Here is a 17,149-nt window from a genome sequence, read left to right as displayed (position 1 = left end):
TCTGGATTTAGACTTCCTGGAAAAAGAAATGTAAACTTATCTGTTTGGTTGTATCAGCATCACACTGTTGTTCTGAAATGATCATCCTTGTGGGAAAACACACCTGAGTATCATTCATTCTTAGCTTCCATTCTGACCTTTTGTTTGTTGTGTTGCTGCATTAAATCCGGGGCTTGTTTATAATTTGTAAACATCGAGAAGTTGGTCAGTGATGAGACTGATAATGTTCCTTTTGTTCTTGTGTCTGTTAAATAAAGACCAAACTTATTAAAAATGGCAGTCAAGTTATTGTTGCATTAACAATTCATAATTCAGCTTTATTTGTATAGCGCCACTTCACAACAATGTTGTCACAGGACACTTTACATACACATCATTTTGAGCCAATTCATACATATCCTATAATAGAAACCAATTGATTGCATCGAGTCATGACTTGGATCCAATCCTCCATCCTGAGCTGCACGCGGCGACAGCGGGGAGGAAAAAACTCCCCTTTAACAGGAAGAAAACCTCCGGCAGAACCCGGCTCAGGGAGGGCAGCCATCTGCCTCGACTGGTTGGGGTGGAGAGGACAGGAAAGACAGATCAACATGTACAACTGCACTTATTCAGGAAGACCTGCGGAAAAAAGGAAAAAATAAGTTAAAGACGGCAATATTGGCATATATTTATACATTAATATATTAGAGAAATAGAGCGAGGTACTTCTCAGTGCATCAGGTAACATCCCCATTGCTACATAAGTAATGGATGGCTAGACTACCCATAACTATAAGAGCAAAGAGCAGAACCTGGACAGTTGGGTCCCGTACATGCAGACTCCAACTCAGGAGATGCTCATATCCTAACTATAAGAATCATGGAAAAGGAAGGTTTTCAGCTCCATCTTAAAGGTGTGGAGGGAGTCTGCCTCCCAAACCCACGGTGGGAGCTGGTTTCATAAGAGAGGAGCCTGATAGCTAAAGGCCCTTCCTCCCATAGTACTCTTTGAGACTCTGGGAACCACCAGTAAACCTACAGTCTGAGAGCGAAATGCTCTATTTGGAATATATGGAACTATAAGATCTTTTATGTACAATGGAGCTTGGTCATGGAGAGCTTTATATGTGAGGAGAAGAATTTTCAACTTTATCCTGGATTTAACAGGGAACCAGTGTAGAGAGGCTAAAACTTTACAAATAAAAGCAGCACAAACTGCATAATAAAAAGTTTTAAACGTATATAAAACCTTCACACCAAATTATAAAGCATCAAAGTTCAAGAAGACACACCTGAATAACACACGTACACAACCCCACCCGTCTTGCACAAACTTCAGCTTCTAGTTTCTGAAGCCAGAGAAGTGGTCAGTGGTCAGACTGGAAATTATTTCTTTTGTTCTTGTGTCTGTTAAATAATGGTTAAAGCAAAGGTTTTGTTGCACCTCTGCTGAAAAATCCCACAAAATTCATATGTATATCCGTCCATCTGGGTCACCACGCATGTATTTTACAGAAAGTTCAGTTTTGTGCCATAAAAAATATTTATTTTAAAGATCAGTATTCCATATAAAGCACAGACTAAAAAATAACCTTTAAGAATACATAGAAAATATATTAAATGTTTTAATTTATTTCACAACATGGAATTAAGATGAAATGTTCTTAAACAGAGTGGGGGGTAGCATTGAAAATGACATATTTGTGTTGTGCACATGTGCAGAAAGCATCGGTAGGACGTACCAGTGGGTATGATGGGATGTTAGACCACCAACACAAACATGGCAGGGAGAAATAAACGGCTCATTTTAATAGAATTTTAAAAAGCTCTTTTAACTATGAAGTGTTTAGAAAACAACAAAAATAGTTTTCCATCACTGATCTTCCATATCATACCTGTAATGTTCCAACAAAAAGTAATAATAATGACAATAGTTAAAGTTAATAGCATAAGATGTACTTCAGATGTGACTGACTCAAACCGAGTGGGCAAGGTGACTGGCAGCTTTTCTTTCACAAATGTTTTGTAAAACTCATTCTTGTCATTGAAGAATTCCATTTTGTATTCAGTTTCCTTCTTTGGCTGCAGTTTTGGGTTAATGATTACAGCCTAACTTAATTTCCCATTTAATTAACCCAAACCTAAGAAAAAATAGAAAAAATAATCAGTTTTCTTAAACAATTTAGTAAAGTCTTTATTTGGCCTTTTACCAAATTTAGATTTTTTTTTTTTTTTAATTAATTTTTTAAAAATATTTTTTATCATTTATTACAGTGTAATTGGTTAAAAAAAAAAAAAAGTAGTATTCTGCTTCCTGGCAGCAGATATGTATCAGATAAGCTCAAACATAAAGCCATACATGTTGCTTTCCTGTATGTTGATCAGCTTCTTTCCCTGCAAAGACAAGGCACAGAATCAACCAGACAGAGTTTCTGTAGAGAAATATATCTCAGGTTTATTAACCTCATAGAGTTCTTCGAATGCCTTACAGTAGTTATAAAACATATACAGATTTCATGACGAGACATAACTCCTGTCAGGAATTTCTTCTTCATCTCTGCTTTACTGCTACAATACCAGGAAAATAAAAACATGCTGAAACCTGAACGCTAAAACCAGACAAACATGTCTCCTGCATCAACAACCTGGAGAAATAAAAAGAGAGAAAAGCCTAAAGATTCACTTCAGTTTATTTCGGTTTCAGGTTCCTCAGCGACGTCACTGAAAAGGACATACCACCTGATCCCCCCTCCACCCCGAACACACACAGCTTATCTAGAGACCCCGTCAGCTCGCTCCTGCACCGCTCTTCATGCATGAAACTCCCAACAGTTCAAACGACCCATCTGTGAATGATACAGTGTTGAAAACTCAGTCTGCACCAGAAAATAGTTAACCTTCGTACAGGTCAGGGCTTAAAAACAACACCGCAGGAGTTACTGATAAGCTCGGGTCTGAACAATGAGAGGCCTCAGCAGATCGGAGCGGAGGAGGAATTTCAATACTTCTACACGGCAGGAGAGGAGTCCAGATGAAGGGAGGGTGGAAAGAAGACGAAGGGTGGGAGGAAACGGGAGAAAAAAGTAAAGATCTGAAAGAAAAAAAGCTTTGGTCATTTATTAATCAGAATGAAATAAAGAGGAGGGAGAGGTGCGGAAGACAGGAGGATGAGGTCAACACTGTGCAATGTTTATTGCTATGCAATGCAAAGAAAAACATATCACTTCATCTCAGTATAAATAGATCTATATCTCCTACGTCTCTCAGCATCTCCTTACATATCATATTTACATGAATATAACACAAACCGCAGTCAGGGAACTAAACACAGTGTTTCTGGGCTAAACAACCCAATCAAAGCTGCGAGTTACAGCTGGAAGCCCGTTTCACAAAAATAAATACAATGTTTACAATAAATACAGCTTTACTAAGTAGGTTTTCACATTTCCCAGTACACAAACTGGTAATCACACAGCCAACCAGTGGCTTCGCAAGAAACCAACATGACCCATTGCAATATGTGACCTATGAACCAGCAGGCAGGTCTAAATTTTCTTGAAAAGGAGAGTAAGGCTGCTATATCTGCATTTAGCCTGCAGACTTCCACTCTCAGGTCCAAAGGTTCCCACAGAATACAAATCTATGGTTTCCCACACAGTGCAGATCTTCTCCATGGCCGGATTCACCATTTAGGAGGCTCACGGGCAGAAATCAGTTGCTGGCCCCCCCTTCTTTCATGTCTAGTATTCTTACCATGGAATACTGAGTTTGCTCTGTAGTAACAATATTTCCCCATGTGAGCTAAAAAAAATAGAGATAATAAAGGGGTGTAACAGTACACAACATTCAGTTCAAACTATGACCCAAACAATCATCACCACCATCACAAATCTGTTTACAGCAAGTTGTCCCAGTGGCCTCTTGTGGCATGTTAGCATAATGAAATAAAAAAAAAATATCTAAAGTTTTAAATAAACATTTGTTAAAAAACAAACAAAAAAAAAAAAAAACGAGACAAAAAAAAAAACTTTGATTAAAATAATCTTGGGCAATGCAATATCCTGGATGTTGTAACCTGATGACATGTAAAAACCCTGCAAATGTTGTAAACATAGTCTAAATATTTACAGTGATCCCTTGTTAAACCTGGCAGTCTTGCTTTAATAGAAAACCTAAATCTTTTATCTTAGAAACTTGCTTGGTTTTCAGCGTGTAAATAGCTAACTTTATGAATGATCTGCAGTGTAATGAAAGGAAAATCTTAGAATAAGCATCTGCTTCTCTCCGTCACAAACAAAGGGAAGCAAATGCAGTAAAAAGCCTTTCTGCCACAAAAAGGCAAAACATGAAAACGGCTTTAGTCTCACGTTCCAGCTAAGTGCTCGGCTAACATCTTGTTTTTACTTGCAACTCAACTGCTACATCTGCCTGACTGGCATTAACAGTTCATTATGAACATTTTGCCGTTGCCCAAGTGGACACTATTTCATTTATCCACTTCTTAGTTCAAAATAAACATCTTAGCATCTCTCCAGTCTGTTAGCAGTACCTGAGCTCCTTTCATAGCAAACTGGACCACAGACTCATGAAGCTTGTGTACCGTTACACTCCTAAACATGGTTTAAAGTTCCCATAAAATCATGTTTAAGTGATACCATCTGACATTTATTAGTCACTACGTTACCAATCCAAGAACATCTGATCATCTGACCAAACACAAACATCACTTTTAATTTATTGGAAAACTTGAAATTTTTGATGATTCATCCTTCATTTAGGGGGCGTGTATTCAAGCTGTATTTGGGGGCGTGTCCTCAAGCTGCATTTAGATGCATGTACACAAGTAACATCCAATTAAAAAAATGCTTTTCAATATTTAAACTTCAGCAATCACAGCAACTTTTCAGAAGGAAAATCTGCATTTTGATTTTATGGGAACTTTAACTCATTACAGTTTAGTCACTAATCACTACAGAGACTCCAGCTTGGTCGTCCAGCAGTTTGGAAATCCGCCCACACATAGAAATGCTTTGGAAAATTCACTTTTTCAGATTTATGCTACAAAACTCTTCAGGCTTAAATAGTTTCCAACAGGTTGTAGCTTATACAGCTGTATGCTTTCAAATAAATATCTCTCACTATCGTCAACAAAATAATCTATTTCTATATTCAGTTAAATTTCTCCATATGTAAGAAAAAATAAAAATAAAATAGGTAGATCACATGCCAGCAGCTTTACAAGTTCAGTGTCACTCAGAGGGCAAGGAGCGACTCGTTTCACTCGTCTTTGTCGTAACCTCCAGTCCACTGAAATGCAACCAATGTTGTCCACATGCTGCTCCTCCAAGCAAAGGTTGAACAGGTACAATATCATTTACATTTACATGTTACAATGTCCTTCACATTGTGTCAAGAGTGTGAATTGAACCCTGTTCAGGAATGTTGTATGAGAGCAAGGAAAGGTTACCATCACGGAGTGAAGACATGCAGAGAAATGATGGTAGTCCGTTAAATCCAAACCAGTTACGCTGAGTCCTGATTTTCATCTGTTAAGGATCTTTTACCCTGTAAATATCAATCTTTTATCCAATAAACACTTGCTTTGCACATTCATGTGTGGAATGAGTTAGTTCAACATTACGAAGCTAGTGGTTAGCCTGTTAGCTTATTCACTTTTCCAACTTCTTGGTACACTGCGGTCCCTTACGAATCCTTAAAAAAAGAAAATTAATGTGTTCAAGATAAATCTGAGACCAGAGAAAACAGAAATATGTGTTCTTCACTCATATTACAGCGATTCCTGCAGCTAACATCAAAGATGCAGAATTACGGCAGCTTCGTGTTGCAGGTCATCAGGCGAGCTATTCATCCCAATCCCTTCCACAGACATGGACACAACTTCCAGTTGCACTTTTCAAACTGGCCACCACCTGGACACAGAAATCCTGGGTACGATGGCGCAGTCTGAAATATCTGGTAAGCATTAAATTTGTTTTAAAAAGCTCATTCAGCATCGCTTTGAACATGTTCCACTTCATTTGCTGCTCCCCAAACAAACCAAACCTGCTGCGATGCCCCCTGTGATCTCCAGACAGCAGAAACTTTCTGTTGTAGATACGGATTCTGCTACTGGAAGCCACTTTCTGAGAGGCTGTCCTGGATGGGATGCCCAGGGGCCCATGCCCACCTGGGGTCCATGTGGGGCCCACGTAGGGCAAACACCAGCAGTTTGGACATGAAAGGAAATGTAAATAAAAGCCAGATAGTTACACCACAGTAACTATCTCACAATGTGGTTGGATTTACATTAATTAGATACTGGAATAGATCAGTGTAGAATAAACACAACTGCTCAACTCACGCAGCCGACAGTTTTAAAGTAAAAATCATCCAACTGTGCTGCTGACAAGCTTTCCACTGAAACCTTCAGTTTTACCTTACTTGTTCTTCAAGCCGCTCGCTTAATAATCAACCCAAACAAACTCTGTGGAAATAAATAAAAAGCCAGGTGTAATTTATAACCATGTCTGTTAACACAGAATGTTGCAATAAGCTGGGATCCAGTCTGGAAAATAGAACTAAAGCTGCACCAAACTATTCACAGTGAGGTGAAACGCTGCGCAGGAGACGGTCAGGAAAACTGCATCTGTACAGCTTCAGCTGCTGTGCTTTAAGGACTCTATGAAAGCAAACCATAAAATACCTCATATATAAAAATAACACACACACTTAATGTCAAATGCATAGAAAGGAACATTAAACAAAACAGATATTTGCATATCTTGAAAATGGAGCCTAGAGGAGGCTGACCAGGATGACAACGTCTCCCGGCAGCTTTTACACGTTTTAGCCTCTTTAATAAACGACGTGATTTTTTCCACCAGGCGCTGCAGATTCCAGGAAGCCACCGGTGAACACAAGTTCCTGCATGATGCAAATATTCTCATGAAGGATTTTGTGTAGATGTACACTCCCTAAATACTAAATGTAAATTAGTTTTACTTTAAAAGATGGATTTGCTTATTTTATTTCTTTCTATTAAACTGATTTATTTGATATCTATTTGCTTTTACCCTTATTTATGATTATTTATATTTTCACATTTTATTAGCAATTTTCAGAAAATAAATCTTTTTCTTTAATAATTATTTCATTGCATTTTCTTTCAAATATTTTAATTTTACTTTTACACTAAAGACCTGATTGCAGAAAGAATATTTTTATGGTGAATAATATTAGTTTTAGTGTTTTTTTGTTAATGAACTTTTAAAAAATGTAAAAGATAAATCATGTGCAGACATTGCACTATAATCAGAATGCAATGTTTAAATTCTTTAATTAAAAATATGTTTATAAAAATGTATTATTTAGTTTTTGTCTGAAGATTACCCAACTCCAGCCCACTGAGCCAGATGTTGCTGCTTCAGTTTCTCCACCCTAAACGGGTCATTTCGTTTTTAACGTGAAGTTTAAAGGAGTGTAAAACAAAAGGTGAATAATTTGCACCATTCCTGTGTAACAGTACTGTAACACATCCCATTTCACCATCATCTCCAGCAGGGATTACCGTTTCTATCATAATGTCTCTGCAGAGACAAATAAAAGCCAACGGCTCCCTGGAAACATGCATTCAGCACAGTTTTCACATCAGGACTTTGACTTAAATGAGCAGAAACATGAAGGATCAGCGGTGGGTTGTTTCCACGTCACCTCCAGCTGCAGAAGCCGTTGCAGACAGTGGATCTGGTCACTTTGCTGGTAGTTAAACTGTCACACAAATTCATTCACAATTCTGACGTTAAGTCTGCAAAGAAAAAACTCAAGCAAAACACAAAACCCCTGACAAGACAAACACGCAACCATGCTTATTGTTAAAAAAAGAAAACCCGCCTCGGTTGACTTTATACCTTTGGAAGTTTCACTCTTTGGAAAACAAGAAACAAAACATTGAGGCAAAAGAAGAACAAACGTCTCCCAACAGTAAACTGTGCAACACCGCCGCAGCTGCGATGTTTTCCCTTCACAGAAGTTTCAGAAAACAAGAAAAAAAAGCTTAAACTTTAGTTTTTATCTGCAGGGGTCTCACTCATGCACATCCAAGATAAAGTGGAGGTAAACGGATCTTTTTGTTGCTGAAAAAGCAGAAAAGAAGAAGTAAGTGTCTGCTTTTATCTGTCAATGTAAATTCATTTGATAAAAACAGCGAAGTAGAAGAGAAGGTAACATGAAGCTACAACCTGCTTCTACTGGAAATGATTTTTTATACACTGAATGCATGTGGAATCTAGTGGACGATGCTGTCGGTAGTATCTGTAAAAAAAAGTACACGTAAAAACATTTCAATGTGCTGCTGTTAGGTTTACGTTTGACCTCAAAGCTGAGTCACATGTAATTTTATTTAATAAAATCTAATTTTTGCAGCATTAATTACAACTACATTTGGAATCTGATGGGAACGTTTAAATTTGCAAACTTGCATCATGGAAATGGTTAATTTATGTTTCCAAGGTGCAATGTGACTGCTGACCAGAGGGGGCAGTGTAGCTCACCTCAGTGGCGACTAGCGTTGCCATGGTTTCTGTCCATGTTAATGTCAGTTTGGACCAAACAAACACTAATATTTGTAAACATATTTCCTATTTAAAACAAGTAAAAGTAATTTCCTGTAAGTTTTTTAATCTAAATGGTTTTTCCAGAAACAACAATATTCTAAAAGCTTTTGAGTAGATGATCTTGTTGCAAAAGCTTTTCATTTCTTTAATGAAATGTCTTTTTCCAACACTTTAAGCGCCAAATGTGCAAAAAGGTGCACGAAAGCGTGCACCTCCACTGTACCAAGGAGACAGAAATGCCACGGCCCCGGCAGACACAACTAAATGAAACATCCACCAACCATCCACGGACTCACTAGAGCTCCCTGATCTCTCTAACGGTTTTTTTGGTGTGTCAGTGTAGTGGGGGTCATGCAGGGGGGGTGTAGGAGGATCCATGTTGTGCTGATCCTCAGGTTCCCTCAGACAGAAGAGTTCAGGACATAACAAGCAAACAGGAACAGGAAGTGAGTGAACTGGTAGTTTTCCTCGGGGGGCGGTTGGGTTATATGGTGCTTTCAGTGTGTGCGTGACTGATGGTGTGAACGTGTGGGAGTGGCTGAGTGTGGCTGGGCCGACGGGGGCCCACACAGTTCTGCTGCTCACTGAGCAGAGTGGTGGTCTCTCCGGGCCCGTTCTCCGGGCCGTCAGAGGGCGAGGACTTCTGGGACTTGGAGGAAAGGGAGGACGTGTGGATTGGGTTCACGGCGCACAACGCCGTGCTTTTGGTGGAGGGAGGGGTCTGGGAGATGGAGGTGTGGTTGCTTGGAGGGGTGGGTTGGGGCAAAGACTGGCTCGGCCTCCGGCCGGAGGCAGGCGTGCTTTGGGAAATGGCAGGGCGGCTGCTCGGTGGCGTTGGCTGAGTGTTGGTTGATGGGTACTTGGTAGGAGGCGTGGCCAGTGGCAGCGGGTTGCGCATCCCCAGCGGCGTCACAGGAGGCAGTGACACGGATATGTCCAGACGAGTGTGGCTGCCCTCTGGAGACTGAGGCGAGCTGTCCAGCCTGGACGCCAGCAGACCGTTCTGGTAGTGAGCGCGAGTGATCTGAGGAAGACCAAAGAAACATAAACAGTTGCTGTAAACAGCTTTCACAGAGGAGCCGAACAGTTCACGCGTTGTTTGTTTGTCCAGCAGAGGCCACGACGGCCAGAACCAGAAACAAAGACCTAGACCCACTTTTCAGAAACCGATTACATGATCAAAGATCTTATCTTGGATGTTTCTACGGTGATGAAAAGCCGTTATAGAGATGTGAGTTCAGGAACGGTGAGATCACCCAGTTCAGGTTGCAGTTTGACCAAGCGGCTCCCAAACTGTCTGCAGTAGGTCTGGACAATTAATCGGATTTTAATCTCAACTACGATCAGCGGGAGCCTCTCCCGTCCTAAAGCACTCCCAGGCGGCCAGTCTCAGTCGGCTCCGGCTGCAGGTCAATGTAGAATAACTGCAGTAGGTTGTGGAAGTTCACCTAAACATAGTTTATACCATTGTCAGGGAGAACTGGCTGCATTATTTTCTTACACATAGTTCAGTGAGTTAAACACTGTAATATCCCTCCGTTACGGGGTGTTACCATAGCAACGCGTTAACCAGGTGGTTCAGATCAGCCGTCTTTTAACAGGTGAATGAGAGAAACGCGCTGCAGCCTGACAGCGGTTGTTTGGCATGAAACATACATCGAGACCAACTGAAAAATATTTTCTATATAAGTAGTAAAAGCGGATTAAACAACTCAAAACCGTGCTTTAGACGATTAAAATGCGAGTCGAGAACACCACGCAGCGTTGTTTATAAATACTGGATAATTGTGTTAAATAATCGAGATCTCAATTTCAGTCAAAATAACCATGATATAATTTTTGTCATAGTAGAGCAGCCCTAGTCTGTAGGATTCTTCTCTATCAATAATAATGATGCCAAGCCACCCCCGTTCCATAAACACCCCGAGATTCACACATTATCCAAACCTCTCAGTCACCACAAGTTTTCCAGATGTGCCCATAAAAAAGCAAAACTTTAAGGAAAACACTGCTTTGCATTTGCACATCACCTGACGCGTCGTATGAGGTCATGGGACCAGTTTATTTCTGGAGAAGATGGCTTCAGGGTGACTGGTTTCATCTTCTGAAGAGGACGACGGAAACAGCAGAAGTGGCAACTGGAATATTTGCTCCAAAATGCTAAATGTTTCGTGTCTCCGTCCTCCTCAACATCGAGTCTTGCAGGACGAGTTTTTTCTAGAATTGCTGCTTCAGCGTAAAACAACATTTAATGGAAAACATGCTGAAGTTTTTTTTAAATATTGCTTTTATTTTACGAAAACTAAAGGAAACGCAGAAACGAAGTAGTCTTTAGTTTATTGTTTTTTTACTAATTATATTCCAAACCATTTTTGTATGAAGTAAGTATGAAATGTTCTGCCATTATATGACGGGAAACTCTGCAGGTTCTCTGAGTTATCAAGAAATCGCCGAGAGACTTTGTAACTTGTCTTTATTAAAGATGCCAAAATTGCTACAAATATTATGAAAGAATCAATTACAAATATCACAATTTTTATACGTTACTATATTTACAAAAGCTGGGGCAGGTAACGTTGCTCAGAGACATGTTCCTCTGGGTGAAGTGGGTTCTCGTCCTGATAGTAGTCTATACATTCTGTAATTATGATCAATAAATATAGTTAGACCCCTCAGTTTACTGTAAATCTGTAAAAACTCTGACCAATCCAAACGTTCTGACCCAAATGGAGTTGTTCATTTCTTATATTTTGTAGCTTCTTCTCCCGGCTCCCCTCCTCCCCCTCCAGCAGTGCATACCTGATAGCCACACCCTGCATATAAACAGCGTGTTAGGATGAAAATACAAAGTAGTGAAGAAGAAACTCGGAAGGCAAACATGGCTGAAAAAATGCAGGAAGGATTTCCCGACCCGGCTTGGTTTATTTGTCTCCTCCTGCTAAACAGCCAAGAAAGAGAAAATCGTTGGTGGAAAAAGCTGCGAATAAAAAAGCCTCGGATCACGCAAGGAGCAGAACCAGAGGGGGAGGAGCCAATGCAAGGGGAGGGGCCAATAGAGGGGAAGGAGCTAAGACAGGGCGCAACTTTCACATCTCACTAGCTCCCCAACATTACCTTCCTCAGCTTTAACCACTCATATTAACATCCATATTTGTCATTTTCTTGGATCTTGGAGGAAATAAGAGTTTTTCCAATCAAACCTTTTGTTCTCATCTGCAGCTAAGATCCTGTTCAAACGACGACTTTGATGTGATCCTGAAAAACTGCTCGGCGAGGGGAATGCATAGAAATCTAAGATGTATAGCTTATTGTTGTATGAGGGTTTAAATTGTCTGCATGAATTCATATCGACATGGGACAATGAGATCGGAGCTGTTCTTGTAACTGGACCGATATAAAACTATCTGGTCAACAACTTAACCATTATACGCCACCACAGAAAAAGCACATTAAAACAAAACTATTTCATATTATCTGCTTTCAGACTTGATGTTTACTTCAGTCTCAACTCATCTTTATTTCTAGAGCACTTTGAAAGCAATCAAGACTGGACAAAGTGCTGCGCGCGCGCACACACACACAAACACAGCCACATAAAATAGTTAAAACCCGACAATTTAAAATACGTGGAATCAGTAAATTAAAAACAAAATATAAAACAGTAAGAGCTGCAAACAATAAAAATAAAATATGACAAAATAAAATAAAAGAGAAAATAAAAGATCAAATAAAAGATAGAAATAAAATTTAAAAAAAAAAAAAATCAAATAAAAGATGAAGTAAAATAAAATAAAATAAAATAAGCAGCCTGTCAAACTGATTTAAAAGCCAACGAGAAAAGATGTTTTGAGATTTAAAAGCTGGTGATGAGGCGGTCTGTCTGATGTTCTTCGGCAGCTCGTTCCACAGCTCAGGAGCAACAACTGAAAAATATCGTTCACCTCTCGGCTTCTTCTTTGTCTTCGAGACAATTACCAACAGGTGATCTGCTGGCCGAAGAGAACCGGAAGGAACGTTTTAACGAAGCAGGTCGGACAGATCGGGGGGAGCAAGGCCACAAAGACATTTAAAAACATAAAGATTTTAAATCAATTCTGAAACAAACTGGGAACCAGTGAAGTGAAGATAAAATGGACTGATGTGCTCTCTTTTAGTACCAGTTAAGAGTCGAGCATTTTGAACCAAGGCGAGTCCCTAACAACTGGCTGAGACCAACATAAAGTCAGTCTCAGACTTTGTTTACCAGAAAATGGAGAAATTTTATAGTTTTCTAAACAATCAACAAGTTAATGAAAGTGGCTTCGCGTGTAGCTTAGAAGTGCTGAGTCATGGAAAGTCATGTAAGCATAACTTCTACACCTGGTATAAAGCTTCGGTGGTTTTCTTCTTTCCTTTTTATATTTAGTCTAATGTTTTGTTTTCTTTCCTTTTTGTCTTCTGGGGCTTCCGGGTTAAAGAGCAGCGTATTTCTGCAGTTGGCATGTTTGTAAGAATGCAGATACTTCAGGTTCAAAGTGACCAGGAGACACAAAGGAAGCTGAATCTGTACTGGGTCTGAACGACACCGTGTGGAACTTCATCACGACAAACTACAGTCTGATGCGTAACTCTGGAGCCACATTAATAAACTGTTTACTGCTTGACAGATTTGTAATAAACGTTAATAACTCAGGAGTTTTTCCCGGAAATGGATTAGAGATCTGGTTTTAGTCTTACTACCAAGGACAGATGGACCAAAACTGCATTAACTCTCCCACCTGCATGTTCATCCACTCTTCTGTGGGTTTGATGTTTTCTTTATGTAAACAGCTGATTTTATACACTTTATCTCCAAGCTTTCCTCGTGTTCTGTGCACGTCGGTGCAGAACAGCCATAAAGTGGCGTTACCTTGACAAACTGCAGGTCTGTGAGCGCTCGAACGCTGAAGTCCGGTGTGTACTGGAACGGGGTTCCCGGGATCTGAGTGTTGCTCCCGCTGACGGAGCCGCTCTCTTGAGCGCGCTCAGTGCAGCTCAGAGATGCCGAGCGGTTGAGGTTGCCACCATGTGATGGAGAGCGAAACTCTGGGGATTGACAGAGAGAAGACTTAGCAGGAATATGGCACAAACAACACAAGCAATGCATGAAACTCACACTATGAACCATGAACCAAAGCAGGAAAACGATGTGAAACAGGGAAAAGTGCAGCATAGTGAGTGATGATCACACCGCAACACGTCACACTGACACACAAAGCTTCAACGTCATACGAGCGACTGAAGGTGTGGAGATGAGGCTGGGTTTGTTACGGAAAGAATGCAACAAACATGCCATGTGATGAGGCAGAGTGCATCGTTTGAGCATCTCATGGCTTCAACAGGACAGTCTGACATCAGAGGACAGACCTTTCTCACTGGCCTTTTCTTTAAGTGATGTCATAGAAAGTGTCTGGAAGGGCAGAGAGAGCATCTGTGATGATCAGAGGGTTGAGTTTAGTCAGTGAGGAGGTTCAGGGGTGTAAAGGAAGGAATAGTTCACCATTTTAAGGAAATATGCCGACGTGCTTTCCTGCCAAGAGTTGCACAATGAGTTAGTTTAGCTCTGCATGAAGGTAGCAAACCTGCTCACGACTCTGCGTGCAAAGTTCAGTTCACACTAAGACCTAAAGAGTCGTTCTGACAGGAGCTGCAGAGATGAATCTGTACCGCCTCTCCTCATACAGACGTTCTAAAGAGGCTCAGGTACCATCATGTACTTCAACAGTACACAGAAACATGGAGGACAGAAACTGGCGCCAAATTCCCGAGTCAGGCCCTACGTGGAGCTGCCGCGTGAAGCAACACGAGAAAGCTTCGATTTCAGGTTAAAAGAATCCAAACGACGAACACGACCTTCTTCATACACTGCCCGCCCAAAGAAAGCGTCAAACTGCTGGAGCTTTTTTAGCCTGGACTCCAGCAGCACTCGCTGGGATCCGCTATGCAATGGGACAACATCTCCAGCACGCCCCAAACACTCTCCATGGGGTTCAGGTCTGGACTCTGAGGAGGCCAAAATGATGTTTCCTGTTCCCTGAACCCCTCTTTCACAATCTGAGCCCCATGAATCCTGCTGACCTCCCTTTCTGGACTCCTCACGCTGCTGAACCTGGACCTGAACCCAGACACGCCCAACTGCAGAGCCCCAGATCATAGACCGCCCCGTCTTCCAGCTCCAGAGTCCGGTCTTCCTGCTGGTTCTCCTCACTGATCAGTGGTGGTTTCTTCCGGCTCCACAGCTGTTCAGTCCTTTGTGCTCTTTACATCGTTCATGTGGAAATCTTCCTCTCTCTCTCTCTGCTTGACGTCTCTGATCTGACCGTCTCCATGGCGACTGGGGAGGTTTTTTGGACAGGCAGTGTACACGGAGTCTTCCAGGTAAAAAACAAAGCCAAACATCTGACTTAAAGCTGGGATGTAAGATGTAAACAAAGCTGCAAAATCTCAAACCGAAATGAAGCCAAAACTGAAAGTGAAACGCCGGTCTCCATGGAAACCAAGCTGTTGGGAGACGAGCTCAACCCGCTCTTTATGGGAGATGTTTTGTTTTTGTTTTTTTTTTTTAGCCAAAAGAATCATCTGGAAGTCAGACGTCTCTAAACTGCACAGCACATGCACGAACATGCACGTGCAACAGCAGCTCAGATTACAACAGAAAGGGGGGGGGGGGGGCTGTCTGATGAGGACATCAGGATATCCTGGAAAAGCTCCGAGCAGGTCGTCGTGGAGTCAAAGTGGAGCTCAGGCTGGATGCTAAGCTAAAAGGTGGGATGGTTTGTCGCGTTCAAGTCGCATGGAAACAGAAAGCGAATGAGCATATTTGTTAAAGTGTGGAACTATTCAGGTAACCAGAGGTCTGCGGTCAGGTCCTCCTCCTCCTCCTCCTCCTCCTCCTCCTCCTGCTGCTGCTGCTGCTGGTAAGGAGCGATGGAAAACACCTGACCGGAGATCAGTGGTGGAATTAGTTCAATCAGGATTAGAAAGTTGAGGGTGCAACGTCCAGATTCCCATCCAGCAAGTAGTCTGTTACACTGTGTGTGCTGAGGCGGCTGTAGAGACAGCAAGGCAGCAGCTGCACGTTTTTATTCGTCACCAATCAATCCCAGAGCAGTTCTGGACAAACAAACAAACAAGACTCGGTTGAGGTCGTACGAGTCGGTGTGCTGAGCGCCGTCGTGCTGAGGAAGACCACTTCTCTTCTGCTGAGAAAAATGTTTCAGTTTCTGTGTTTCAGAAATATCATAAAGCAAAAATCGTAAATGGATTTAGATCATTTGACTTTAAAAAAACAAAACATGTTTACAGAGTCTGATAGACAAAACAAGCTGTTGGAGCGTTTTGACTTCCTCTGTAAACTGGATGAATAATTAACACAGAAAATGTGAATATAGAAAAATATTTATTCATTCATTCCTGAAGGAAACAAAGGAAAAGTTTAAAATAATTTAAACTTTAGCCTCCTAAAATGTCAAATTTGTTGCATATATGACTTATTTATATGATAAAACTCAGTAATAAATATGTTAATGAGCTGAATGAGGCGACTTTCATCAGACTGAAAACAAATATCCAAAATAAGTGTTCGGCTTATTTTAATTTTTGATGAAAAAGTTGCTTTTTGTTTCCTTTGGGGGGTTTAGGTTTGCTTTGTATCATAAATAACGGTAAATGTTTTCATCTGCAGCTGACGGTGCATCTCTTTCCGTGGTTGGAAGACATTTATCACCTCCTTATGTAATAAAATGTTGTGATGTGATAAAACAGGACATTTTTTTTATTCAAGTTTAATAAAATCATTTAAAAATGATAAAACAGGGAAAAAAATTGGCTCATTTTCCTCGTTGAAAGGCTTTTTTTTCTTTGTTTAGAATTTAACCAAGACTCACATTTCGTTGTGTTTAGTGATTTCTTTTTAAAGATTCAGATTTCAAACAGAAGTTTATTATTTATAGGAAATTAAAACTGTAATAAATGATTATAAATGTGATAAATGCCTTTAGTGCCATTTCTAATGAAGTCAAGAGAAAGAGGATTGTGTAAAAGTTCTTGCTGGATCAGGAGTCTGACGATGATCAAAAGGAAAGAGAGAAAATGGTGAAAGTTGTCGTTATAGGGACCCCCCTCCCCCCTCGCTGACCCATGCGAGTGTTTACCTGGGAAACGAGAGAACAGAGAAAATCTCTTAAGAGAGAGGCGTCGTGGAGGGGGGGACGCCACTGATGGGGAGAGAGGAGGGGTGACAGCTGAGAGAGGAGGGGGAGGAAGAGGTGCAGAGAGAGAGGACAGCTGGTTTACTTCTCGTTTAAAAAGCATCAGTCACGTCATTTCCTCTTTTTACTCTTTACACACAAAACCTGGTCTTCATCAGAAGAAGAAGCTGATTGGTCGGAGCAACAAGCAGCATCTGAACCAGAAAACCGTCTTAGCAAACCGTAAAACAAACAAACAAATCAAACAACAGCCATTAAAAAAACTCTTCAACCAGTTCTGGCTGCGTCTGCGTGCTTCACCTTTAACCTTTTAAACCTTCTGGAGAC

At 40.9% G+C, this 17,149-nt stretch overlaps 1 protein-coding gene across 1 annotated transcript in view; it reads right to left on the bottom strand.

Annotated features, from left to right (window-relative positions):
- Positions 1-9,078: 9,078 nt before the first annotated feature.
- Positions 9,079-17,149, bottom strand: part of LOC306768474 (metal transporter CNNM4) — a gene marked incomplete at both ends in the record, with an annotated part of 47,339 nt that continues 39,268 nt past the window's right edge. Inside the window, 3 exons of the mRNA XM_079256851.1 lie at positions 9,079-9,618; positions 13,483-13,658; positions 16,766-16,855. Coding sequence (XP_079112977.1) covers positions 9,079-9,618; positions 13,483-13,658; positions 16,766-16,855 — 806 coding nt within the window. The remainder of the gene's footprint in view (positions 9,619-13,482; positions 13,659-16,765; positions 16,856-17,149) is intronic.

The sequence above is a fragment of the Telmatherina bonti genome (genome assembly GCF_933228915.1).
Source record: "Telmatherina bonti genome assembly, chromosome: 17".
Classification (NCBI taxonomy): Eukaryota; Metazoa; Chordata; class Actinopteri; order Atheriniformes; family Telmatherinidae; genus Telmatherina; species Telmatherina bonti.
The sequence above is the reverse complement of the archived record's forward strand: the minus strand, read 5'-3'. Positions and strand labels throughout refer to the sequence as shown.